The 27,266-nt window shown below is 36.4% G+C and overlaps 2 protein-coding genes across 4 annotated transcripts in view; one reads left to right on the plus strand and one right to left on the minus strand.

Moving 5' to 3' along the window:
• Window positions 1–2,811, minus strand: part of ABHD17B (abhydrolase domain containing 17B, depalmitoylase) — a 40,661-nt gene extending 37,850 nt beyond the window's left edge. For 2 of the 3 annotated variants that reach the window (XM_031449867.2, XM_064490271.1), the window contains exon 1: window positions 2,181–2,811. The gene's annotated coding sequence lies outside the window, so the exon portion shown is untranslated. The remainder of the gene's footprint in view (window positions 1–2,180) is intronic. The other variant, XM_031449866.2, reaches the window with a different exon arrangement.
• Window positions 2,812–3,071: 260 nt separating this feature from the next.
• The window catches only part of C10H9orf85 (chromosome 10 C9orf85 homolog), a 53,817-nt gene continuing 29,622 nt past the window's right edge, over window positions 3,072–27,266 (plus strand). The window contains exon 1 of the mRNA XM_010999903.3: window positions 3,072–3,377. Coding sequence (XP_010998205.1) covers window positions 3,276–3,377 — 102 coding nt within the window. The 5' untranslated portion in view covers window positions 3,072–3,275. The remainder of the gene's footprint in view (window positions 3,378–27,266) is intronic.

Below are 27,266 nucleotides of genomic sequence, written 5' to 3' on the forward strand. Positions count from 1 at the left end.
TGGGTTTGAGAGGCATATTTATATGTGATAAATTTTTTAACAGGGTAGGAGAGGTAGCAGTAATTTTTGAGAATAGCAAAATCTTGGAGATACAAGAAATAAAATCTATCAGTAAATAAACCAAGTCAATTTGTCACATTATTTTCTTGGCATCACTGCTTCTCAAGATACAACACCAAGTTATATTTTCTTCTTAACGTGGAAGAAATTTTGAGTTTATCAATTCCTAAATGATGGCATATGGATAGACATTCTCCCTATTATGTTTCTTCATGCTAATTCTTCACCAAGGAACTGAAATTCATAACACCAAAACAAGAGAACTGCATTTAAAAGTACTTATTTAATTAAAGCAATCAATGTCACATAACCAGAGCACTGCTGGTTCTCACTGCCCTTTCTGTGTAAGTGAGCAGGTGGCACATTTTTATTAGCCCTTTGTTACAGATGGAGAAACTGACTCAGATGTGGTATAGCTTGCCTGGAGTTGTAGACCAATTCAGTGACAAAATTTGGAACAGACACTAATTGCCTAGTTCTGTGTTCATTTAACTACAAACTATCATTTTGCCATGATGCTTTATGGTAATTCTGTTTGCCACAGGAAATAGAAAATTCTTTGTCAGATGTCATTTCATACACATTTCAAAATGGGCAAAGATACTCAAGAAGCAAGCCACTAATCAATTACAGTACTGCACAGCGAGGGACAAAATTAAAACTGCCTAGCCTGCTAAAAATCTAATCCTATCCTTGCCAATTAACCTTATTAATACCAGAGTAGAAGAAAAGAGAGGTCAAAATATGGGTGAGGGTGCTATTCATTTCCTCCTGGATCTCAAGTATTATAGCAACTATTACACAACAGGGACCTTATTTCTTTTATAAGTTGAAACATGACTATCTCCACTGCTCTTTAAGTAAGCCACCACCCCAACTCCCAAAATAACAATTTACCAACAAGTAAAAAATTGGACTTCCAAATTAGAACACTGACAATTATGATCACTATCGAAATATTAGCATATAAGCATATAATATGATTATATGCTATAAACATATTAAAAGACAAACTCAGTATAGAGAAAAGTTCATTTTATTGTAAATCTTTTTAATGTAAACAAATACTATCACAACATGTATACGCGTACCTGTCTTTTTACTCAGACTCATTAGGCAGTTTTAAATGCTGACACAAGATCTCCAAAATTCTTTTTATTAACTGGAGCCATAAAAGTGAATTATCTTGCAGGTCAAGTATTATATATTACAAAAAAGTATTAAACATGAATATCTTTTCATAACCTAATAGCCCAAATTTAAAGGTCACCCTCCATGTATTCCGTTATTCATCCTTTTGCTTAACAAATCCACCTCACACTGACTTAAGGCACCGCTTAAGAAAAGTTGTGACCTGGCACTGTAAGAAATCCCACCATGGATCAAAGCTTTCAACATTTTAAAAAAAGAAGCCAAGGTTAAACTCTCTTTACAAAAATCCCCCATAACAGTACAATCTAACTTAACAGAACTTTCCGTTTCAGGGTTAAAAAAAAAAAATCCAAAATAAACCTCTGATTTTTCAATTGGAAAACAATTCCTAATCTACCCTAAGGTTCGAAAACAGGTAAGAGTAAATTTCAACCGTATAAAGAAAAAAGTCTATGACGGCCGGACCAGAACACACAAATCACCAGGCTCGCGGTAGACTGGATCTAAAATCGAGGCTGGCACACACGAGGACACTCAGGAGAAAGCTCTCAGGCATCGCGAATCTCACAGCGAGCCAGGGAGAGGAATGTGAACCTGGCCCCATCCTTCGGTCCACAAGGAGAACAGCAAAGGAAGTGAAAATGAGACCCTTCTCTGCAAGGAGGACCGAAGAGCTCCCCGAGTCCGTCACCCGCCCCCAGACTCCCGCAACCTCACCCACAGCAAGGACTTTCCTGCCTCTCCCCGGCACCGAACCAGCAGAGAATCTCCACAAAACCCCAGATCCGATCAGGAGTGGCTTCCCCGCCTTTCTCCGGCGCCGAGAGGGATCCCAGTCGCCAACAACAAAGACGCCTCCCGCTCCCCTCCCCCCGCCCGGCCCGGGCTCTTCCCTCCCGCGCTGCGGCTCCCGGCCTAACCCCCTCCCCGAACGCGGCCGCAGCGCGGGCCCCCGCGGCCCCACGCACCTGCACCTGAGGGCCTCAGCCAAGGCGTCAGGCTGAAAGGGCCAGGAAGGAACCTCTGCCGCCGCGCTGTCCTCTACAAGGCGTGATCCGCGCCGCCGCCGCCGCCAGACTCTCCCGGCCTGCGGGCGGGCCCGGCCGAGGAGGTGGGGACGAGGGCTGCAGCCCCAGCGCCGGGACAAGGAAGGACAGCGGCGCCCGAGGGGGCCGGCTCGAGCTCCCGAGTCTCGTCTCGCGCCGGCCCTGCTCCTCCACACGGGTTCGCGTTCTGCTGACTAACGGCCCCGGCGCGAGGCGCTGGAGCGGCCGCCTCCGCCGCCGCCGCCGGCTGCTGTCGGGCCTCACGTCCCGCGCGGCCGTGGTCGCAGCTGCTGCCGCCGCCGCCGCCGCCGCCTCCCTTCCTGGCACTGCAGACACCACCCAGACCCAGCCAGGTCTTTCTTCTCTTTAATCCTTTCTTTGCTCCTCTTCAGCCTAACAGATGCGGAGCTCGCTCTCGTGGCAGGAGGGAGGCTGGAAGAGAACACAGGGGCGAGCACAGCGCTCGCTAAGCTAAGAGTTGGTCACTGACTGGAGGAAGGTGCCAAACCTGACCCGGGCTCTAGCCTGAGAGCGGGCCGGGGGAGGGACGCGTTCAGCTTAGCCCGATTTCCACCAATCACAAACCACCCCGAGGAGCCAAGCGCCGGGAGAGGCTGAGCTAAATCGGCAGGAGGCGGGGATTGCGGAAAAGAAGAGCCAGTAGAAGCAAAGCTTCCCCGCCCCTCCGCTTTGATGGACTGTCACATTCGGACCAATGGAGAAATTCTCGCTTCAAAGAAAGCAGGATTTACTCGCGAAGTTTGAGAGAGAGGCTGCGGGGAGGGGGAAGGGGTCGAGACTGGGGCCCGGTAAAGGAGCCTTGCTGGAGATTTGGGGGCCGGAGGGTATTCTTTGACCTCTGCGAGGAGTCACGTGGGCTTCCGGGGGCGGGGGCAGAAAGGCTGGAAAAGTTCCTTCCGGGTCAGTGACAGAAGGGTGAACTCCGTGGAGTAGTTCCTGGTATCTATCTTTCCTGCATCTTCCTTGTCCCAGCGCGAGGTGATTGTGGTTTCCTCGATGAGCTCCCAGAAGGGGAACGTGGCTCGTTCCAGGCCTCAGAAGCACCAGAATACGTTTAGCTTCAGAAACGACAAGTTTGATAAGAGTGTTCAGACCAAGGTAGGAACCTGCCTTTTGCACTAAATCTGACTACTCCAGGAAGGAATGGTTCCGTGGAGGGGAAAGAGGGAAATGAGAGGAGTTGGCTAGGGCGAATGTGGACCGCAGCCCAGAGTTAGTTTTGGCTGCAGTGCAGCCCTTTCTAAAATGATATTCCCACGCCACTTCTTTGACCTGGATGTGTTGTCCCCTTGTAAATATGTTCGGCGTTCAACATGTAACTAACGGCGTTCTACATTTAACTAATCGTGCAGAGTGAACGGGACCCCCATCAAACCTAAAATGCAAATGGGAAGATAGAGTCAAACGCTCCCCATTTGGACCACAAATTTGCAGTAGGAAAACGATGGCGCGAGTGTCTTTTTCACATTTTGCACCAAGTTTATGCATTCACTATTTCTTTTTGGAAAATCCCAGACCCATAGATTTATAGCGAGAATGTCAAAGCTCTTAAGCGCTCTCTTAGCCCCATTACCAATGTAATAGGGAATATCTGTCTCATTTGTAAGATTGTTTTGAGAATCAAATTATTTGATGAATGTAATAATGTTTGTTTTGCTGCTTATACTCCTTTAGCAGATTTCTTTAAGCTGAAGAAAATTCAGACTACAGGTAGCCAGAGGTCTTGGGTTGTATACAGCTTCTAATTTGCTGTTAGGTATTTCCTCCTATTCCCATAGCTGTATGGAGAGGAGATAATTGAAAACAAGGGCTGCTTGGGGGCCACCATCACATCAAATAAACCTGATATTAAGATAAACTGGAGCTCAAATTTACAACGTGTGTGGCTTAAGCGAGTCATTTAATATTTAATTTCTCTGACTCTTACTTTGGTCTCAAATGAGAAACCTGCCAATATTGTTGTGAGGCTAAACTAAATGATTGTGTATATATTAAAAATATATATATATTTATATATATATAAATAATCTGGATCATAGTACATGTCAACCAAGTGATTAATTTCCCAACATTTTTTTAAGAAAGCGAAATGACTGTTTATGGTAACCAGTGACCTTTTCCTATCCTCTGTCTTCCCTATACAGACATTTAATGAGCATTTTTCATGTACAAGGCCCTACGCTCTCATGAGTATACAGTGTTCAAAAGAGTTGACTCTGCCTTCAAAGAACTTACAGTTTTCTGGTCATTGAGCAATAAGCACAAAGACAGATAATTATAAATTATGATAAACAAATTCTGATGAAGGGAAGGACAGTTGAGTAAAGAAGATTGAGGAGGAATATTTTCAATTGGATGCTCAGAGGACTTCCCCTTTCCCTTAATTAGGTTCAGATTCAGAAGTTTGTGACCATCATCAGTAGGTAAACCAGAATAAAAAGCTGTGCTATTCCAAATGATGTCTATCTTGTCCTTTATTCTTACTTTAAGTTTTTGCACAAGTGTTTAATTCTGACTGTTTTTCATAATGTGATAAAAAGCAGTTTTAATAACTATTTAGCTACAGTGTAGCTTCTGTACTTCTTGTACTTGTACTTGGTCTGTAAGTTCTTCCTAGACTTCTTGTACTTTCTGTTGTGCATTTTCTGGTTTTATCTAACAACCATGTCATTATGGTCTTAAATCTTTTCATGAGTCTTAAGTTCAGTCACTAAGTTTCATTTTACCACTTTTATCATTAATTCCTTTGTCTCTTTTAAATCATGAGGATGTCTCATTTGTCCATTATTAGAACCTACCAGGTGCTTTGTTATTGGAGGTTCTAACAAAAACAGCAAGAAGTATTTTACTGAGAAAAGATCATTAGGTTGATGGTTCATCTAATGGAGCACTAATAATAGTTGGTTGCATTCATAACAAATTCTTTAGTTATGTGCAGCTGTCTAAAGCCAAGATTTTGTCAGAAGCATCTGACCCTGTTTTCATTCCTGTGCTTTATACCAGAAAGTTGTTTGATTCAGTGACATCTTAACAAAGGAGTGTTAAGATGTGCACAGTTCTCTGTAACTCTTCTTGAAGGACTGTAGTAACAGTTGACTACTTGTACCTCATTATTTTGTAGGTCCTGCATGATAGTTCCCTTTCTCCCCCTCTGCCAAACTTTCAGTTTGGCTGGACCGAAATTAGAAGTTGGATAATGACCAATGTTTTATTGGAAAATTTGTCTAAGTAAAGCAACTGCTCCCAAAAGGAGACAGGTAAAAACTGTCTTCATATACTTGAATATATTCTAGAAGAGGAGAGAAGCTTGTTCTATGGGATTCCAAGTGGCCAAACTTGAACCAAAGGGTCAAAGTAACAGAGATGGATTTCAGCTTAATATAAGGACACAGTCTAATAGTGAGGAGCGTGCACTAGGATTTTGTAACCTCCTCTTCACTGGGGTTATTAAAAGAAGCCTCTATACCCATTGGCCTGCAGTGCCCTCTCATGACCTGCAGAGTTGAGGTGGAGATGGGAATAGTTTAAATGTCTTCTAGTCATTTTGGTACTAAAATGTTGATTATATCAAGACAGCCTTGTGTCTATTACTGAAAAGGCAGTGACATGTAATGGAAGGACACTGGGCCAAGAAAAAAGAGCCACATTTTAGCCCCAGTTAACGTTGTTTATTTTGCTTTGTGGTATTAGACAGTTTACATATAGCTTTTAACCTATACTACAGGGTTAATACTATCTCTTGTCTTACTTTCCTCTCATGTTTGCTGTGGAGAGCATTATAAAAATATTTTTAAGAAATAGTGGTACAAATATGAACTAAGCATAATGCATATGAAGTTTATATGGACTTGCAGTTACTCGAAGCCTAAAAAAATTAATTAGGGAAGAAATGCATATTTGTTGAAGAATATTGAAACAACAGAGAAATGTATAAAGTAAAAAGTGAAAGTACCTTTTTCCAGGCCTATTCTTCTTCAGGTGTACTCACTGTTAGCAATTTGATATGTATGTTTTTAGACATCTAGCACAATATATATAGTACATGTGTAATAAAAACATGTTTCCTTTCTCATTTAGTAAAGTAGGTAGGTCAGAACGTAGAGATAAAGCTCATTCTTTTTAATAGCTATATAATATTCTACAATATATAGGTAGATTAACTTATTTAATTGGTTTCCTATTAATAAACATTTGAGTGTTTTCATTTTTTCACGATGACAAATAAAGCTGCAGTGAAATTATTGTATTCACATATTTGTTCGACGTATGTTTTGTGGTTCCAAACATTGTGCTAGATGCTAGGGGTATAAGGTTGGGCATGATATACAGCCATGCCTTTAACTGAAACTTTGGTGGGCACTGTGACAGGCAATCAAATAATCTTTCAAGTATGTTAATACAAAAGGCAGCAAGAGATATGAAGGAAAAGCCTAAGGGAACCCTGAGAGTGTCTAGCAGGAACTCTTGATTAAGTTTGTAGGGTTTAAGAAGGCTTTCCTGAGATCTGAAGGATGGATAGCACTTAACTAAATGAAGTGAGAAGAGCATATATTATCTTCTTAAGGATGCTTTTTGTTTCACATGTGTGGTTAGCATTGTTTTTACCAGCATGTCTGAAAGTGTTAGGGCCCCAGGATCACTTGATCTTCTTGATAGGGCAGGAGTTAATTTCATGGTCAATTCTAGATCTCACTTTTAGGGAGTCATAGTATATATTAGTATAAAGTATCCAGATGTTTTGCAGTTCATAAAAAGTTATTTAACCAAAATTTGTTTGGCTTCGGAATCCTTTTGTTTGCATAATACCTGTTGAACATGAATTAACTTGACGGGAATACACATTTTGGGAAACTCTGGTTATTACCTTGAAATGGAAAAGGAAAATGAAAATCTGAGGTTATACTTTCTATAAATAGTTTTGGAAATACAGTTTTGTTAATAATAGCTAATGCTGGGTATTTATGTGTGTTAGCCACTATGCATACTTGATATATATTATCTAAGTTGATCTTCAAAATAACCCTAAGATGGAAGCTACAATTATCCCATTCTGCATATTGGGAAGTTAGGACTTAGAGGTGAGTGATGTACCCAAAGTTACATTACTAGCATGTGGCTATCCATTGATTAGGTGAGGTCTATTCTAGGAGACCTCAAAGAACAGGTAAATCAAAAGTCCCTTTTTGTGTACGTGTATTGGTATTTGTTTTTTAATACTGTATTTTTGTTTATAGTAGAAGCAATGTGAGACCATATTAGGTTTGGAACAGAGATGAGCTTTATTGCCACTGCCCCTAAACAGTACCTGTCTGAAATGTTCCAGAGAGTCTCTCCTCACAAGGTGTGGCCCCTTGTGTGTCACATATCACAGATATGGGCTGCTTGGAGCAGGTCCCATCTAATCAGCCAGGGCTCTGGAGTAGGGGTGGGGCTCCTCTCACTCCGTGTGAAAGCAGATACTAAGCAAGTCAGGTCCCTCGGCTCCTGGTTTAGACAGAAAGCTGTCTTAGGTTTAAGGTGGTATGATTACATTTATGCAGCAGAACAAGATTCTGTGTTTACAAGAAACTTTATTCACAATAGTCAAAAACTGGAGGGATAAAAAACAACCAAATATCCTTCAACAAGACAATAGATAAGCAGATTGTTTCAATCAAATAATGGAATACTACTCTGCTATTAAAAATGTTCTGATACTTTCAAACATGTACGTAAATCTCAAAAACATTGCGTGGAAGGAAAGAAGTCAGGTGCTTCGCACATCTACAGAAATCTAAACAGTGGTTGCCTTGGGTGGTGGGGGTATTGACTTAAGGGCTCAAGAAAACTTTCTGGAGTGATGAAAACAAGATCACAAGAATGGATGCACTTATCAAAACTCAAATTGAGCATTTAAGATCTGTGCGTGACACTGATATAAATTTTACCTCGATTAACAATAGATATTACAGCAAAATGGCTGATTAACCACTCAAATGTCATTAAGTTCTGTTTTTGTTGCTTTTTGTTTGGAGAAGTTGTAGAAAACTATCTTTAACAGCCCTTTTTTAAAACAATACTATTGACTTCTCCAGAAAGAAAACAAATGACAGGTTGACATTCTAACATATTGAATATCTTCATTAACCAGAAGTCAGAATAATTCTAATAGCTGTCCTCTAATATTTTCCCATTTTGTAAGCTTTTATCTACACAGTCCAGTCATGACACTTGTTTATTTGTCTCTGTAAGAAGAATACAGACGATCATTACAAAGTGGATCTTCTAAAATTACTGCGCCTGGATCTTACTTTTCCCTAGTTTCATTCCAGGACAGAGCCATAATAATTTAGTTGGCCATGTTGCCTGGTGCCGTAAGATCAATGAATAAAACCTTGCTAAGGAAGAGGGTACTGTTGGTAAGGCTCATTTTGTTCAGGTATCTTGGAATCAAATGATGTGAGATCTTTGTCCTATCTCCTCTAGCCCAAAGATGTACTTTAGGAAATGGTTTAGCTAATCTCTGGTGTGAGTAATTTCAGTATAAGTGATGGAGTGCCAGTCATGGGAATAAATGTTATTCTTAATGGGCTTAAACAATTAAGGGTTAAATAAGTGGGTAGCCATTGAACAAATCTGCATTAGGCAGCAATGGATTCCACTGTAGTTTCAAGGTAACCATCCTAGGCACTCTAGAGATCACCTGGGATTCCCTGTGATCTTTTCCACGTTGGGAAATGTTCTTTGATACATTTCATCAATGCTGCCTATTAAGTGGATTTAAATTAAATGTATCTTCCTCCCAACTGACTAATTAATATACTTTTTCAATTGACAAGGTGGCTTAATCTATGGTATGCTGGGCATTATGATATACATAAGAATATTATACTAAATAAAAGTCATAGTGCTAGTGAATATTCACTGTTTTGAGTATTTTGAAGTATTCTTTTATTATTTACCTTTCATTTTCTCTCCTCCCTTTCACACAGAAGTAATCTCACCCATGTTTTGGAATATTTCATATATCTACATTTCCAAGGTGCTTCCATTTGAAGTAAATCAGTTCTGCCTGTTTCTTACTATTGATGCCTTCAGCAATATAATTGTTTTTTTCTACATCAATCATATGTTTAGACTCTTCAGTTTATGTACAATGAGTGACAACTAAAATTAATTTGTCCTAATTTGGTCTATGTGTTAAGGAATAGTACTATACTCACTGTTGGATTATAAAATTTTAGAATTATGTTGTCAACCCTTGTTTCTACATAAAGTTAAATACTACCCTGTTAGAGTATTCTCAGAGTTCTTCATCTAGGTAAATTAGTTCACCTGACAGGGGAAGTCATAATTTATATTAACTCTCCCCCAAATGGGTCATCTTCCATTTTGAAAAACACTGTGTAGTATGTAGTGGCGCAGTTAGACAGAGAAGCGCAGGGCTGAGAGCTACACACAGGCTGCTGTGGCATTTGTTATTTTAAGCCGTAGGACTCTTTCCACACCTGCACAAGTGTTATTGTGAGGTCACAGGCAGGTGTACAGAGAATCCTGCTTTTCCTCAGAACAACCCTGCTGCTAGCTCACTCCATCCTCAATTGTTACTGGTCTTTTTCTCACCATTGACTTTTGTGAAAGGAGAAATGAAATGAGAAGGGGATAAAGGAATAGCTAACATTCCTTTCTGGGATTTTCCTTATCACTCCAGGCCAAATAGCACTTAAACGTATTGAGTGAATTAAATGAACATTCCTCTTCTAAACTCATCTGTTGTGTGCAAGGCTCTCTACATGAAGGTAATTATCATTAGGATTCTTAGTCGCTAACTTAAGCAGAAAGGGAATTTATTGGAAAGATACTGAGCTGTTCTTGTGAAGCTTATAAAAGGTGTTTGTTTTGGCTGATTTTTTTCTTTTCTTTCTTTCTTTTTTTTTTTTTTAAATTTTAGTGTTCAAGATTCTCAGGTTGGCCATTATTACTGGGAAATTTAATCCTTGTTTGGCTATGTGCTAATCCTAACTTGATATAATCTTCCAACTTTTTAGTGCCCCTCCCCTAACCCTTCCAGTTTGCCTCCTGTAATTGATAGTTTATTATCATCCAACAAAGACATAGTGTTGAAAATAAAATTTCTTTCACTTTCTTGCCCTGATTATTCCTGGGAACTCTGTTTCCCTTTAGTCTTTAAGTAATGATGTTTTTTCATCCCACATCTTCAACTTTTAGAACCCTTTCTCCCCTTTGCTGCTTCAGTCCATTTTTTTTTCCTGGCTCAAAAACCCAAGCTCTTCTGAAATACATGCCATCAGGCTATTATCCCCTCCAGACCTGTCCTTACTTCCTAGTTATACCTCCTCGTTAGTACCTGGCTCACTGCCTTTCCACAGGTACCCTGTCATCATACCTAGTGATTGCTACATCCACATGGATAATCAAACATCTGATCTCTCAGCTTTCAGATTCCCCCACAGAAATCTACTCCCTTAGTCAAACGTTAAACTTTCTCTTCCTGGTAACTGCTCAACTTATAAGCATTTTTTAAAAAGAAAAAAAGGAAAACTGACTATCATCTGCCTATCTGGTTTCTTTATTCCTCTAATAATTTTTTTTAAACTCCACTGGATGCTCCTGTCCATTAACTCTTCCACGTTTCGCTGAGCCTCGTTCATGTCCTTTTTTCCCTTCTCGTGTAGCTTGCAGTCCATGTTCCATCAGTATAACTGCTCTCTTGTGTATACCTCAAATCACTTATTCTTTCCTTCTGTGGTACTTGCCTGACAGAATCCCTTGCTTAGATCCAGCTTTCTATCCACTATTACATCTACCAAACTACCTTCATCCTTACCCATACACTCTGCCTTCCTGTTGCAGTGGATGAAATGCCTGTCCCTCCCTAAAACTAGCTTCACTTGCACTGTGGAGTTCATACCGTCTTTCCTACTTAAGGATGTAAAGATTTAAGACTACTCAGTTGTCCATGTTCTGTTACATCATCAATCTTTCAGTCTATAATGGGTTATTTCCATTTTTTTTTAAACCCTCCTTAGATAGAACCCATGCTCTTTTCTAGCTCCACCCTATTTCTTTCTTCTTCTTTATGGAAAAGCTCCCAGTTTTCCATTTCTTTACCTCCCATTTCTTCTATCCCTATTTAAATAATTTTTGTGCTGACCATTCCACTAAAGCAACTCTTGTCAAGGTCATTGATCTCTGTGTTGCCAAATCCTTGTTAGTGCACAGTATTCATCTCAATTGCTCAGCAGCATTTGCCTCTCCAATGCTCTCCTGAAATATTTTTTTCCTTCAGCTCAGTCCATGACTTAAAATATCATCTTTATGCTGATACCTTCTGGATCTGGAACTCCAGGCCAACCTTTATCCTAAACTGCAAAAGTTGTGTGTATTTAACTACCTACTTGACCTCTATTCTTGAATAGCAAAAACGTTTCTCAAGCTTAACATGGCAAAAAAAGAACTCTTAATTTTTCTCTCTCAAACCTTTTGCTCCTCCCATGTTCCCCAACTCTGTAAACAACTCCACTATTTACCCAGTTCCTCAAACCAAAAAAAAAAAAAGTTTACCCTTGATTCTTGGCCTTTTCTCACATTCTGTTTCAATTTATCAGCAAAACCGTCAACTATTAAATTATTTCAATTTTCATAACCTTCTCACTTTTTGACATATTGTTTACTTGTTTACTGTATTTAAGCAAGCCACGTTAAAATATGATTTCTATGAAGGCAAAGATTTTCTTTATATCCTCAATATGTAGACCAGGGATTGGTACATAAGAGGTATTCAATAAGTAGTTGGTGATTGAAGTAAATAATTATAGCAGTGTATTAAATGTTGTGATAAGGGCGATACCATAGTAATTCAGAAATAAAGGGAGAGAAAGGGAAAGTATCCTCAGGAAGATAGTTTAGCTTGGAGATGAAGGAGAAGTTGAATGGAATAAGAGAAGAATGGAATAAGACAAAGGAAAAGTAGGTGCTGATGAGTTTGTAGGTTGTAGGTCAGGCAGTTGAAGGAGTTTAATCTGAAAATGAAATGAAAAGGATCAGGTAAAATTGTTGTCACACTGGAGAATATTTTGAAAACAAGGCTTTTCTTTTATTCATTTTTTAGGGAAGAGTTCCTGACATTTTGAAGGCTCCTCAGTAATATTTGAGTGTATGAATAAAGGTCCTCTTAAAGCAAAGAGCAAAAGGCAAGAAAAGGCTAAGAGTCTGTGAAGGTTTTTTTTTTTTTCCAAAACAAGATGATAAATAGGTATTTATGGTTATTGCCAAAATGAACATATTAAATCATATGGTGGCAAAGCATAAGAATGAAAGCCTGTCTTGGGTAATAGACTCTCTGGTTAAAAGACTGGTTGACTAAGACCTTTTCTACCAAAAAGGCTAATCGAATGGATTGATCTCAAGCTGTGAATTAGAATTCTAGTGCTGTCAATTTAGGCCATCATTCGTATAAGTAGACGTGGTCTGTTTTGTTTTGGTTTTGATCAGATTACTTTGAAGAATAAAAATATTTTGAAATGTATGCACTGGGTAGGAAAAAAATTTTTTTCAGATTTCACGTGGGAGTTTTTGGATTTGTGGCCAAAGGGATCAAGCTCTTGTTCAGGAGAGTAGCAACATGGTGTGGTAGAAAGACGTTGATCTTGGAGTCCAAAGATTTAGGTCAAATTCTCTATTGTTTACTGGCTATGTGATTGTAGACAAATTTCTTAACCTGTCAAGGTCTTAGTGGGTTTAGCCATATTGTGAAGGTTAAGTAAGGTTTATGGAAATGCTCACACAGTACCTGGCATGCAGGGTTAAGAATTCTGTAGATGCTAGTCCATCCTTACTAAGATGTTCATCATGCTCACATGCTACTCCCTCAGTTATGCCCTTCTTGGTTCATCTCACTGGAATGTCTTCCTCCTTTCCGATGGCATTTATTGCCCTCACCATACATATGGTGCATGTCATATTAGTTATTAGTATATATGTCTTGGCTTCTTTCTCTCACACATACATACACAAATGCCATCGATCTCTAGAAGGAGGGGCTCAGCATTTTTTAAAACTACTCATGATGTACAGTATGTACCTGTAGCAGCAGTTCTATGCTGTGGAATGAAGGAATGGAAATCAAGTAGTTCTGACACTATACACTTGATTACTGGTCTGTGTTAATTTATCTGTCTTTATGGAGCCCCTGTTAATGTATCAAGCATTTGCAAAAGATGAATATGATATGAAACCTTCATTCAGGGATCTCAGACTAGTAACTACTCTAAAAAGTGAAAAAAGGTAAATATGGAGCATCTTCACTTATTAAACATTTGTTGAAGTAAAAATACAACATGTAGAAAAGTGCAAAAATCATAATAGAGTTCAATGAATTTTCACAAACTGAACATGGTCATGTAACCACCACTCAGATCAAGAGAATGTCACCTCTTCTAGTCGCTATCATTCTCCTCCTTGAATAACCACTATCTTGAAAAATATGAACTATTTTTAAACAACCTTAAAGTCATGGCTTTTGGGATCAGAGGAGAGAGAGAGATAGGTTCCTGGATGACCGGTAAAAAGATGACCTTTCAGAAATAGTATCAGTGGATATAGACAAGCATCCTGACAGATCATCTTAACTGTTTAAATATACAGTACAACTTGATAAAATCCTTCTTTGAGCTGAAAGTGGTGTGATTTGATTTTCTAAGTGATTAATTTGGTCCCTGTAGGATTTTTGACTTCTAAAAGTATCAAGAGTAAATTTGAACTTTGCTGTAGCTTTGGAGCTGATATTTCAACCCCAATCCTAAATCTCTCAGTTTGTCTACTTATTCATAAGGTTGAAAGACATTTTTAGAACTTTATGGGGATATTTTCTTAGGTATTTTGTCAAGTTAATTTCTAGTTGGAGTAGTTGGATTTACATGCTAAAGTTAATACAATTATTCAAATTGTCCTTATGGAACTAAGTTGTATGACATATTTTCTTTTTTCTTTTTCTTTGTTTTTGCTTTGGCAGAGCTATATATTATTAAAAAGGAAGTATTTATTCTTGTAGGTGATAGAACTATGTATATATAATAATTTTCAGTGATAATCCACCAACAATAGAATTCTATTGTAACTTTATATTAATCACACCTGGTTTTGAAAGTTATTTGATGTCGTAGGCCATTTACAACACTGTGGATATGAAATACCAAGCTAAACTAGGGATTATTTTAAATGCTTTGTTGTTCTGTGAAGATTTATATATTATTAAATGCTCAGCCCTCTCTTACAAGGTGGCTGACTTGTTTGTTTTGAAATTACTCATGTCACTGAAGTCATCAATTTGAGTAATACATTTGACATCATGGTATATACTTGTATATGTGACTGTTCTGTATACCATCATTAGCCTTTATCACAAGACATAGTAATATGATACCATGTTTCCTGTAAACGTGAATGGTTATAGGACATAATGCTAGATCTAGTTTTTAATAAAGGTAGAATAGTCGTGTGGGATAAGTTGTCATCTATCATCCATATAAAAGTTGTCATCTATTATCCATATAGTTACTTTTACATATGTGATGCTGTTGCTCTAATTTAAACTCCCTGTTATTGAACCATGGACAGTTCTTTGACCCTCATAAGATGATTTCAAGGTCAGCTGTTCCCTAGTATATTTAAATATAAATATAAGTTGTTGTGGTTTGTCTGGTTTATTGTGGTAATTAACTCTAATCTTAGGGATCCTCTAGGGACATCTTTATTAAGGCCTTCTTTTTGCTACCCAGTAAGAAAAATCAGTCAAATTTTACTGAGGCTTCTAATTCAAAATGGCTAACTGAAAACATGCATTTATCTTTCTGTTTTCCCTAAATTTTAATGAAATGACAGAAGGAAAAAATAAAGTTACAACATTAGAAAACTAAAAAATCAGAAAAGAAATTTAAGGTATTAAGTAAATGGGATTAGACTGATTCAACTAAACGATTTATGAATCTGTAATATAATACAGATGGAAGTCAGGATTTTTCCAGCAAAACTCTAGAACAATATTACTATCAGAATTAACAATATCTGTACCAATTCTCTGGACCAAGTGGCTTTCTCTAACATTTGTCCTCAAGATAAAGTCCGAAGAACAACTCACTAAAGTGGGGACAGGTCATGAAAGACAAAGGCAGAACAATATTCCTGATCATTTCTGATCTCAGAGCTTAGCAAGGAATCCCTTTACTTAGAGGCAACATACTTCCTATCCATACTAAAGCAAAGGCTATCAAGCTGTTAATTTTTATCCTATCAGCCAGAACCGGGGATTATGTAATTAATATCTGAATTCACTTCCAGAACAATGGCGATTCTCAGTTCTGCTTAAGTAACCCATTCTATATCTGCTACTGATTATTCTATAATAGTACTATCCAGAAGAGCTTTCTGTAATGATAGAAATATTTTATATTATTCCTACCCAATATGGTAGCCACTAGACACATGTACCTATTGAACATTTGAAATGTGCCTGGTTGTCCCAAGGAACTAAATTTTAATTTGATTTAAATTCAGTTTTAATAACCACATGTGGATAGTGGCTACCATATTGGATAGTATAGACCTATGCTCTCATTTATAAATATAAGTAGACTACTGAGAAGTTTTGGAAAACCAAAACTATGAGATGCATAATTGGAAACTCTACTTCCCATGCCCAGTTAACAGAGGTAATATAAGACACAGAAGAGAACTTTGAAAAAGTGTATTTGGTACCCACCTTAAATGATTCAAAAAGCTCTCAAATTCCATAAAGCAGGATAGGCTGCTGTTAAAAAAAGAAGAAGCCTATAACATTTTTTTTTTAATTACAATTGTGGTTACAGAAATAAAAATATCTTAATAGGGTGGCTAAATAGCAGTATGGACAAGACTGAAGACTAACTTACTAATTTGGGAGATCAAGCCAATGGATCTGTCTAAAACAAGGTGTGAAAGGTCAAAGTGAAAAAAATTATGAAATGAAATTTCAGATATGGAGGATTGAACTAGGAAAGCTACTGTCTAAAGGAAATCCAGAAGGCAAGGAGGGTGAGGAAAAAAATGATGAAAAGTAATGAAAAAAACCCAAAATTTCTCAAAGTTGAAGAAAATCTTAGAACTTCAGATAGGAGGGTTCTAGACATATCACAGTGATATTTTTGAACACCAATCATTTAAAAAATGCAGAGAAATTCCTACAAGCTTCCAGAGAGCCCTTTGGGTGAAAAAAGCATAAAGCAACAATCATCCTGTAGGCATGAGACTTCTCATCTGCTACTTGTTTAAAAAAAAAAAAAAAAAAAAAAAAAAGTCAAGGTCTACAAAGTGCTGTGAAGAAAATATTTTGAATTTAGAGTTCTTTGTAGAGCTAAGCTATGGCTTGGATTTCAAGGCTAAAGAATCATCCAGATAAATCATTTGGCAAAATGTCCAAAAAAATGTACATAGCTAGTGATATACTACAGGATATTATGAAGATATGTAGTAGAAAAAACAGTGGTGAAACTAGAACTTAGTAAGACTAAGTTAACTTCTAAATAATCATTTAATGCTGTTATATGTGAATCATAAAATAGAAGAGGTAAATTATTTGGAAGATAAAATTTATACTCATAATTTCAGATTTCAGCCAAATTTGGGAATTAAAAATAAAAGCAAGCTAAAGATCTTGTTTTGGGGTGGTGGAGAAGCCACAGAGAAGAAAAATCAGTATCATCATTAAAGCTTTAAAGTCTGAGTGCCCATTTTTTGTTTTGTGTGTATGCTAAGCTGTACGGAGATGAAAATAAGGCCTTGTTATATCCTTCATGGGGTTGATAGTGTAGCTGGGGATCTAAGACCAGTGTACAAGAGTAATAGTAAACAAACTAGAAATTTTACTAACACCTTATAATAGAGAAAAGACTTTTGATTAAAAATAGCTGAATTAAGAGTTTGAAATGCACTTTTAGTTCAATTAATAAAGCAAAAAATTAAACCACAATATTATTCGTGTAACCTAGCATTAAAAACATGGAATTCCTTCTTTCTGTAGAAGTGGTTATTTGAATCACCTTATTCTCTGTCCATTATCAAGACATATATATTTCAGGAAAGGCTGAAACATATGGCCCGTGTGAATATCTGTACCTAGTCTCTCCTCCTTCTGCTTGGGGATGAACCCCACTTCTGGTTTTAATACTTGACTGGTAGAAGTACAAAGAAGTTATGAAGGAAGATGAGTTGCTGTTGTTTTAAGTTAAACCTGTCTGTCACATTAGACTTTGATCTACAACCTTTTGAGGACTTATTTTACAAGATTAACAATAGTCTTTAAAAACATAAGAGGTCTTTCCCACAGAATGGGAAAGACCATTCCCAAACTTTTGCAAATTTGCCGTCTCCCTCCCTTTGTCCCATTGGGTTAGGGCTGAATAAAACAAAAGAGTTTTTGAATCTCAAGGCTACCAATCAGCCTTAAATATCTGGTAACTCAACCACCCTCAGTTCAAATCCTTCCAAAAGCCCATTTTGAAGAAGCTAGCCAATTAATCTCTTATTCTAAACACTATTTTAACTCATTGCAACATATTGTTTACTCTTCAGATTTACTTCTTGCCCATTACCTTTGTCTCTCCAGCTAGATGTGGAGCAGTGTGAAGAAAGAACTGTATATTGTAAATCTTCTGAGTCCTTGTGATGCCTATCATGGTACCGAGTACACATTAGCTCCTACTTTTTTTGAATTGTTCCTGTAGACAAAAGAGAGGTGGTCATGGTATATGCTCTCCTTATTTCTAACCTGTGATACATTTTATACTTTGACATGTTGGAAGGAGCCCTAAGCTTGGTGTACAGGAGTAGACTCTTTAGACTCCTTTCTGTGTGGCTACTGAGTCACTACCTATAACCATGGGTAAGTTATATCAACTCTCTACAAATTAGAATAACAATTGAAAACAATACTACGTTCTTCCTTCCACAGGGGGCTGATGTAAGAATAAAATAATAACTATAGGACAAATTCAGATATTAAAAAACCATAGAAATAAAATGTAGTAGTGTTTTGTTATAGGTGATTTGCATCCTTCATTTCAAAATATACCATAATTATATCCCTTAGCTTTTTATATTTTTGTTATCAAAAACATCTTTGTTTCTTTTTAAGAATGAGAAAATGCTCTCAACTGAAGTTAAGTAAGTCACATGTAAATACTGTACTCCAAACTAAACGAATCATGGCACAAACCTAATTTTTTCCTGATGTGACTTGACTCCTGAATTAGTTGTCAGCATATACAGGTTATTCTTATGACATTGTAATATGACTAGAGCAAGGGAACTATCTTTGGAGAAGTTAACTAATTTCAGTATGGCAATTGTCCTTGTATACCTGTCCCCAAATAGTTAACTCATACAATGCTGATTTATTTTAAAAGATAAAATCATTTGGCTGTGGACATTGCCAATTATTATGCTTGAAAGAGTTAAATCCATAAATTCCTAAAATATGCTATCAGGAGGAAATTAATATCATTGTTCTTTTCTTGTTTAATACATGTTAAATAATGGCTGGTCAGTAGTTTTTTAAGATCACTAACTTGGGGCATAACAATACTGGTTGGACGAGATCTCAAAATGTGACTAAACTTTTAATGAGTGCTTGTAAAAACACGTGTGTTGCCTCATGACACTATACATTTGCTGCTTGAGTAGGGCTTTTTGCATTCCAGTTGGATTGTACATAATTGGCCCATGTAGCTCTCTACTTAGTTTACTCTTTATTGTTTAGGTCTCAGTGTATTGAATATCTGTGAAGAACATGGTAGAAAAGCAAATCCTCCTCTTTTAAAACATTGTTTAGCAAAGGTAATATTTTCTTTCCTAAATGAACTTTTCTAACTTTGGAATTTTGTTTTGTGCCTTTTAAACAAATAATATCTAATACTGCAAGGTTACCTTGGAGCAAGCCAGCAGGTTTGGCCCAGTTTGCACAACTGAATATACCAGTGTTAGAATTTGAGTCAAAACACAAGACAAAAACACAGACAAAATTTTACTCTGCAAAATTTTGTGCTTTTTTTTTCTTTTAATATTTAGAAAGCCTTGAAAGCTGTAGGGAGATACTTTCTACTTGTAACTTTAATAAGAATGCCCTAAACTAAAAGGCATCTTTTTATGGGTTCTGCCTCTGCTGTCCTGATTAATTATGTGACCTCAAGCAAATCTCTTAATTCTCTGAGCCTCAGGTTTCCCATCTGCAAAATGAAGATAATTATGCCTGCCCCTAGCCACAGGAATGTTCTAATAATAGCAGCAGGGAGAATTTTTATAAAGGATTAGGCATGTGGTTTATACATTTATGATAGCAGTCTTTTATGTAAAAATTACTTAGTTTGCTATTATTTTTATCATTAAAACCAAAAAGACTTGTTTTTGTAATAAATAAGCCATGTAAGTAAGTAACTCTCCCCTAAGAATGCTTTTATCTAGACACCTGACCAAAGTACAGTCATGTCCCATAGATGTGAAATCACTCAAGGACTTGCGTAAGCAAAGGAACATTGACCAGAATGTAAACAGCAAAGCTAGAAATACATGTATTTACTCTATCTCCTCTAGTTTTGATACAGACATCCTCTGTTGGAAGAGAAAGTATCAGGATCTCTCTTCCCTGTCCTTCCCCAAAACACTCATTACTATCCTATTAAGAGGTACTATTTTCTATATTTTCCATACATTTGATGATGAGAGTAACATGGGGACATGAACCCAAGTAAGGGCAGAAACAAAGGCTGAGAATCACTGATCTAGAAATTACCCAGATTTCCCAGCACGTTCCTAATTTTAGATTTCATAGCTAATTGAGATTTGGTCTGATGTTTGACCTTTTAACTAAGGCAGAGTTAAAATATAGGGAAGAGCAAAGAAAAAATAATTTCCCAGCTTTCAACATGTTTAGATTTGGCCTAAATTCCAGGAATAGGAATAAAGGCCAGAAACTATTGATATAAATTCTATTTTTCCTGACCATGAGGAAGTCAGAGTAAAAAACAGATGATTTCTATACAGTGCAGTACTAGTGTGAATCATGTCTGAATTAAGGGGCTTTGGATATACAGAGTGAGAATCTAGGATAAATTACATTTTGGGTGATGTCTTTTGATATTATAAAACTTTGGAAAACCTTCTTAAATAGCAGTTCTTCTGGATTCCTTATTTATGTCTCTGACAGCTTTTCTAGTCAGTCCTGAGGTTGTTTTGAAAACTCAGATATTTGATACATTACTGTAGCATGCAAATAGTCTAGCTAACACTGTATGTTTCAAAGGTTTCTCTAAGTCACTTAATTGGAAATCAAAGTGCATCTTTCCAGTGAAGTGATACTCTCAGTGGAGAAACTATAAACCAGACTGAGATTTAGTTTCTAAAAGAGAATCGGTATAGAATCGTGGGAGTTAGAGGGCATGATCTTGAGCCCAGGTTGTATGACTTTGCAGATGTGTAATTATAGGTGGATTATTAAACCTGTCTGAATTTGTTTCTTAATCTGTGAAATAGGGATAATACTATTTCTCCCCCAAGGGAGTTGTGAGGAAGTGATGTAATTAACTGTGAGTATTGATTTTTAAGCAGAAGGTACTATATAAATGTCATTATTATTATTATTTCTTCTCACATTAACCAGTGTTGTTTAACTATAGTAATCATTTTTCTTTCTAAGGAAAAGTATATCACCTCCTTAGCAGTAGTACTCCAAGCAGCAGAGGGGAGATAGGGAACATATTCTCTCTGGAAATGTTAACTTGCTTCAGCTGCCTAAGGCGGTGGTTCTTAAACGTTGGCATGCTTAAGAATCATCTGGAGAGCTTATATAAAATACAGAATTCCAATTGCTAGAAATCACCAATCAGTAGATTTTGGGGTTGAGTCCAGGAATCATCTTTCTTTCTTTCTTTTTTTCAAAAATTTTTACTGAAGTATAGTTGATTTACAATGTTGTATTCCTTTCTAGTGTACAGCAAAGTGATTCAGTTATACATATATATATTCTTTTTCAGTTTCTTTTCCATGATAGGTTATTATAAGATATTGAATATAGTTCCCTGTGCTATACAGTAGGACCTTGTTGTTTATCTATTTTATATTTAGTTGTTTATATCTGCTAATCCAAAACTCCTAAGTTATCCCTCCTTCTTTATTATCTCCCATGCCTGTGCCCATCTTTCTATCCCCACTGCCACAAACAAATTTAGTGTTTTAGTATATTATTTTTAGGTTACTACAGCAACTTCCTTACTGATCTCTATACTTCCCTCTAGTCTTGTCTTTAACCGCTGCTTAGGATCTTAGTCAGTCAGATCCCTTTCCTGTTTGAGTCCAAATTCTTTAGTTTGGCAAACAAGTTCTCTTGTATTTTAGCTCATTTCTCCCATTCTCCTCATACCCTGTTGTTTGGCTCTTCCTAACTGCTAGCAGTTTCCCCAAATGACCATATACTTTCTCATGCTTCCGTGTGCCCTTCCCTCTGCACTGGCTTTTGCACTTTGTTTAGGTAGAGGATGATCTCAGAGCACCCTTTGTTTATCTCAGTTATAGTAATTTACACTGTCAAAGTGGCAGTCTCTTCATTTACCTGCTTACTAGCTCAAGGGCAAGGACTTCACCTCTCTTTAAAAAACTATATCCCTAGTATCTAATATATGCCTGGCCATACTAGGTGTTCTGTACATCTTCTGAATTGAATGAGATGGGAAATACTACAGGGAATTTTGGAGAATGGCTTGTAAGGCACAGCTGGAATTTGAACAAAGAATTAAACTTCAATACGCAAGTATGGAGCAAACAGAGATACATTATAGGCAGAGCAAAAACTTGGAGAAGGAAGGCAGAATGTGATATCTTTACTACCAGATTTATTTACTTGGGAGTACCCAGATACATAGGCAGGAAAAACAGGTGATAGGACCTGAAAGGGAAGTAGAGATCAAATTGTGGGGAGGTCAAATTGAAAGGGAAGTAGAGATCAAATTCTGAATACCAGTCTTAGGAATGCCTTATAGAATGTAAATTTCTGACCAGAGGAGGCATATGGCTAGACATCTATTAAAACATAACTGTTGACAGTTTGGTTTCCCTTTCTGTATATTTTTTAGTCTCTAATCCATCTCCCATTTGGGAGGCCACTTTAGTAATACAGATCAGAAATGAGGACCTGATATACAGAAGTGGGGGGATATAAAGTAGAAGACAAAGTTGGGGACATTGCGGAAAAATTGATTTTGTCAGTATTGGCATTTCGGTAAAAAGAGAGGGAGGAGTCAAAGGTGACCTGAGATTTTGTACCTAAGGCTACAAGAAGACTTTAAAAATGAAGACTGAAACAAAGGAGGAACAGATTTTATTGCTGAGAGAGTGATTGCTATTTAGTTCATGGATTTGAGGTATTTTCACAGATTTCCATGAGGAAGAAAATAGGTATCCATCATGTAATCTGAGTTATCGGGAACTCCAGAGAGGCATTAGGATTCGGGACAGAGTTTTGGATATAATCTTCACTGGCTCCTTATTGAGGCTGTAGTTATGGGTTAAGCTGACTAAGAGTAAGGAGTGTGGAAAGAAAGGAGCACTACACAGACACCTAGATTAAAGAGGAGACAGAGACAGAGGGAGAATGAGTGGTGAGTGAGTGAGTTGATGACTAAATATTGAGGAATGGATAATTTCAAGGGACAAGCAGAGGAAGAAGTATTAGCAAAGGATCTTGAGAAGGAGCAAATGGAGTTTGGGGTACAATCCTACTTTGTATGGTGAATCTTTTTCAGGAATAAATTATTCCTAGGTAAAACCATTGACATTTCAACCATGTACAGCAAAATTCTGAGGGAGAAAAGGCTTACTTCCCACAGAACTGCTCTGACAATAAAGCTATTTCTACTTAGAGAAGTTACTCTTGCTTATTTATTTACTAAAAATGGCCCATAGTTTATAATCAAGATGGCTCAAAGAAAATTGAAAGCACATTACCTTGAAATACTGTGTCCATGTGTTTCAATTGTCGTAAGGCAAATTTCTCTTGTTCTCAGGAGATTATTCTGCTTATGTTCTGCTTATAGTTTGTTTTTAGTGTTGCACTATGGGTCCTTCTATAAAAATATTTTTTAACGTTCATAACATGTCCTCCTGAATTGTGCCTTTTAAAACAAGATGGAGGGAATTAAAAATCTTCATTCCAGAGTACTCTTTGTTCCAACTGACCACACCTTTTAAAAAGATGTGACAGGTTTATCAGTGCAGTGGTTTTGTTGTTAGAATCCTTCAGAAATATTTGCTTGTTAAAATACACAGCACCAACATATTTTAATTTTTCCTTAAAATTAAATGAGTGAAATGCACTTTGGAAAAAAATTGCTTTCTTAATAGGTTTTTCTACTGCCAGAAGTTATTGCAACAGCATGTTCCTGCCTGTAGGCCGGTGTGGCTCCATTTAAGTGTCTGTTTGCATTAGGTTTGTCGGTGAAAATCTGGGTAGTTTGCATGGCTGCTGAAATAAATCAGTAGGTAGTTTGTACATAGACCTTCTCTGTATAATTGCAACTGACAATGGCTCTACCCACTTTTTGAGAGAATAGTCCTCTGTTTGGGATGATCAGAACTCATTTTATATTCAGTCTTTGGAAGAAGATACAATTGTTTATTTTTGCAGATGTCACTTGTTAAAGATTTCAGCAGTTAAAAAAAGTGGGGGAGAGAATCAAATATTTCTTGACTAGAAAAGGCTTATAAATATACTGAACAAGAAGAGAATTTTGAGTATTTCTAGTGTATATTTTCACTTCTCTCATGTTGATATTGGTGTTTCAAAGACTTAAGATCAATACAGAGTGAAGGAGATGAAGATGGACAGATTTCAGGGAAGAAAATTATTTTAGGTTACTGTAGAAATACACCTCACTTTATGCCTTGGGTATCTCTTTTTTTTTTTTGAGTAAAAGTAGATTTATTAAGAGATTTATTAAGAAATTTATTATTTAGATTTATTAAATCTAAAAGTAGATTTATTAAGAAGGCAAGAGAGAGAGAGAGTGGCCTGCCTTAGGTATCTTTTAATTAGAATTTTATATAGTGAAAAATCAAGTATTGGTAACTCAAACATTTATGTATTTGATGTATATATGTATGTATATCAAGTATTTTAGAACACTAAGGTAATATTGTGCTTAAAGGAGATGGGCTGAATTTTTTGTGAAGTTCGTATAAATGTTGACAGCTAATCTCTTAATTAGTGACATTAAATAAATGTAGTTTCCTAAAAAGAAATAGGTCTATAGTAATTTTGGTTTCATTATTTTTCCTTAAATGACAATACAACCAATTTTATTACTAAAACTCACTTCAAAAGTATTTCTGGTCTATTTATATGACTGGCTCATTTTGTGAAATAATAAAATACATAAAAATAGTAAGACTCAGTAACTTATCCAAATAAGGTATTTCTGAGAGTAATAGACATTCAAAGTATTACTTCTTATCACATTAAAAAAGAGTTTGTACATTTGAAAGTTTTAAGTAAACAGAACTCAATATTGATATTCTGGATCACATAGCAGTGGTGTTCTATGTGATATTAAGTTTGTTACAGCAAGAATATTTTTTAACTCCCTTTTTGAAAAGGAAAATGGCAGTGTCTTCTTTTTTTCTTTTTAATTTAACTGTCAGGATAAAGAAAAGCAAAATTTTTTAGATAACATTAGGAAACATTTGCTTTAATATCCAAATAATTATGTACTTGATTCAAGAAAGGGACAGTTACAATTATTCTTTACTATGAGTCTTTACCTCTGATAAAATTCCTGTTATTTTTACTCTCTTGTTGAAATGGGGCGAGAACTTGTTATGTATAAATATAGTGTGATGAGAATTTGCAAGTTCAATAGTTTTCTGATGTTTATAACACAATGCAGTTAATTATATATTACATGTAAATATTTAGTCAGAAATTGAAAACAAGCAAACGATCAAATAATAGAGTTAAGTACATGACAGTATTACTCTGATAGAATATAACACAGCCAATAACATGTTTTAAAAGTATATGTACTTATATAGACATACAGATGGGCAATAAGCACATGAAAAGATGCTCAACATTGCTAACTATTAGAGAAATGCAAATCAAAACTACTATGAAGTATCACATCACACCAAAATGGCTACCATTAAAAAGTCTACAAACAATAAATGGAGGAGAGGGTGTGGAGAAATGGGAACCCTCCTACATTGTTGGTGAGAACGTAAATTGGTGTAGCCACTATGGAGAACAGCATAGAGGTTCCTTAAAAAACTAAAAATAGACTTACCATATGAACCAGCAATCCCATCCTGGGCACGTATCTGGAGAAAACTCCTAATTTGAAAAGATACGTGCACCCCAGTGTTCCCAGCAGCACTATTTACAGTAGCCAAGACATGGAAGCAACCTAAATGTCCTTGGACAGATGAATGGTTGTGGTAATAAATGCAATGGAATATTACTCAGCCATAAAAAAGAATGAAATAATGCCATTTTCAGCAACCCAAGTAGACCTAGAATTATTGTATTAAGTGAAGTCAGTCAGAGACAAATATCATATGATACCATTTATATGTGGAAACTAAAATATGGTACAAGTGAAGTTATTTACAAACCAGAAATAGACTCACAGACATAGAAAACAAACTATGGTTACCAAAGGGGAAAGAGGTAGGGGAAGGGATAAATTAGGAGTTTGGGATTAACATATACACACTACTATATATAAAATAGATAAATAACAAGGACCTACTGTATAGCACAGGGAACTATATTCAATATCTTGTAATAACCTATAATGGAAAAAAATCTGGAAAAGTATATATATATATATATATATATATATATATATATGTATGTATATATAACTGAACCACTTTGCTATATACCGGAAACTAACACAACATTGTAAATCAACTATACTTCAATAAAGAAAAGAACACATTAAAAAAGTATATGCTAATATGAAAAAATTAATAAATTATAAAACAACATGTACAGAAAAAATGCAAATTTCTATAAATATATGCTTCAAATGATGGAAAGTGTAGAATCTCAGAGTGGTAAGACTAGTCTTTTTTTCTTTATCTGTATTTTTATAAAAATTTCTATTATGTGAACATTTATATATAAATGCTTATATTGTTTTAAATCTATAAAATTGATCAGTAATTTTTCATTTACAAAAGTAATAAATTCTTATCATGAGAAAATTATACAATATAGTACACCATTGTTAATACACAGTGGAAAAAAGTATTAAAGGAAAAGAACTAGTTGCAAAATGGAGTGGTAGTGGAGAGGGTATAGCTCAGTGGTAGAGCACCTGCTTAGCATGCAGGAGCTCCTGGGTTCAATCCTCAGTCCCTCCATTTAAAAAATAAAATGAATAAATAAACCTAATTACCCACCCCTGCCCCCCCAAAGGAAAAGGGAGTGGTAGGGAGATGAACAAAATTTACAAACTACTGGACAGAATACAAAAGAGATTTCTATGTGAAGTTTGAACCCTGTCCTTTTCCCTGCCCCATTCAGTGATAAATTTGATTCCTAAGGTGTTATGTAGTTTGAGAAACCAAAGGTGAGTGAGCTGTAACTACAAAGAGTTGAACTCCATCTAGTTAGGATAAAATTTTTCTTGGTTGTGAACAAAAAACCACTTTCAAACATGTAAATGTACTTTAAAAAATTTAGAATAAGGATTTGATGTTATTCTACAAGATTTTTAATATTCTAGTATTCTTCTAAGATATTTAAAATCTTTCCCTCTATTTTAAGTCTTTAATTTTTTAACTCTTGTACATGAATTCTCTAGCAACTGAACTAGACACCAAAACCAAAGACATTATAAGAAAAAAAAAAAAAACCTCAAGGCACTGTGGATCAATATCCCTCATTGAACATAAACACAAAAC

The sequence above is a fragment of the Camelus dromedarius genome, chromosome 10 (assembly GCF_036321535.1).
Source record: "Camelus dromedarius isolate mCamDro1 chromosome 10, mCamDro1.pat, whole genome shotgun sequence".
Classification (NCBI taxonomy): domain Eukaryota; kingdom Metazoa; phylum Chordata; class Mammalia; order Artiodactyla; family Camelidae; genus Camelus; species Camelus dromedarius.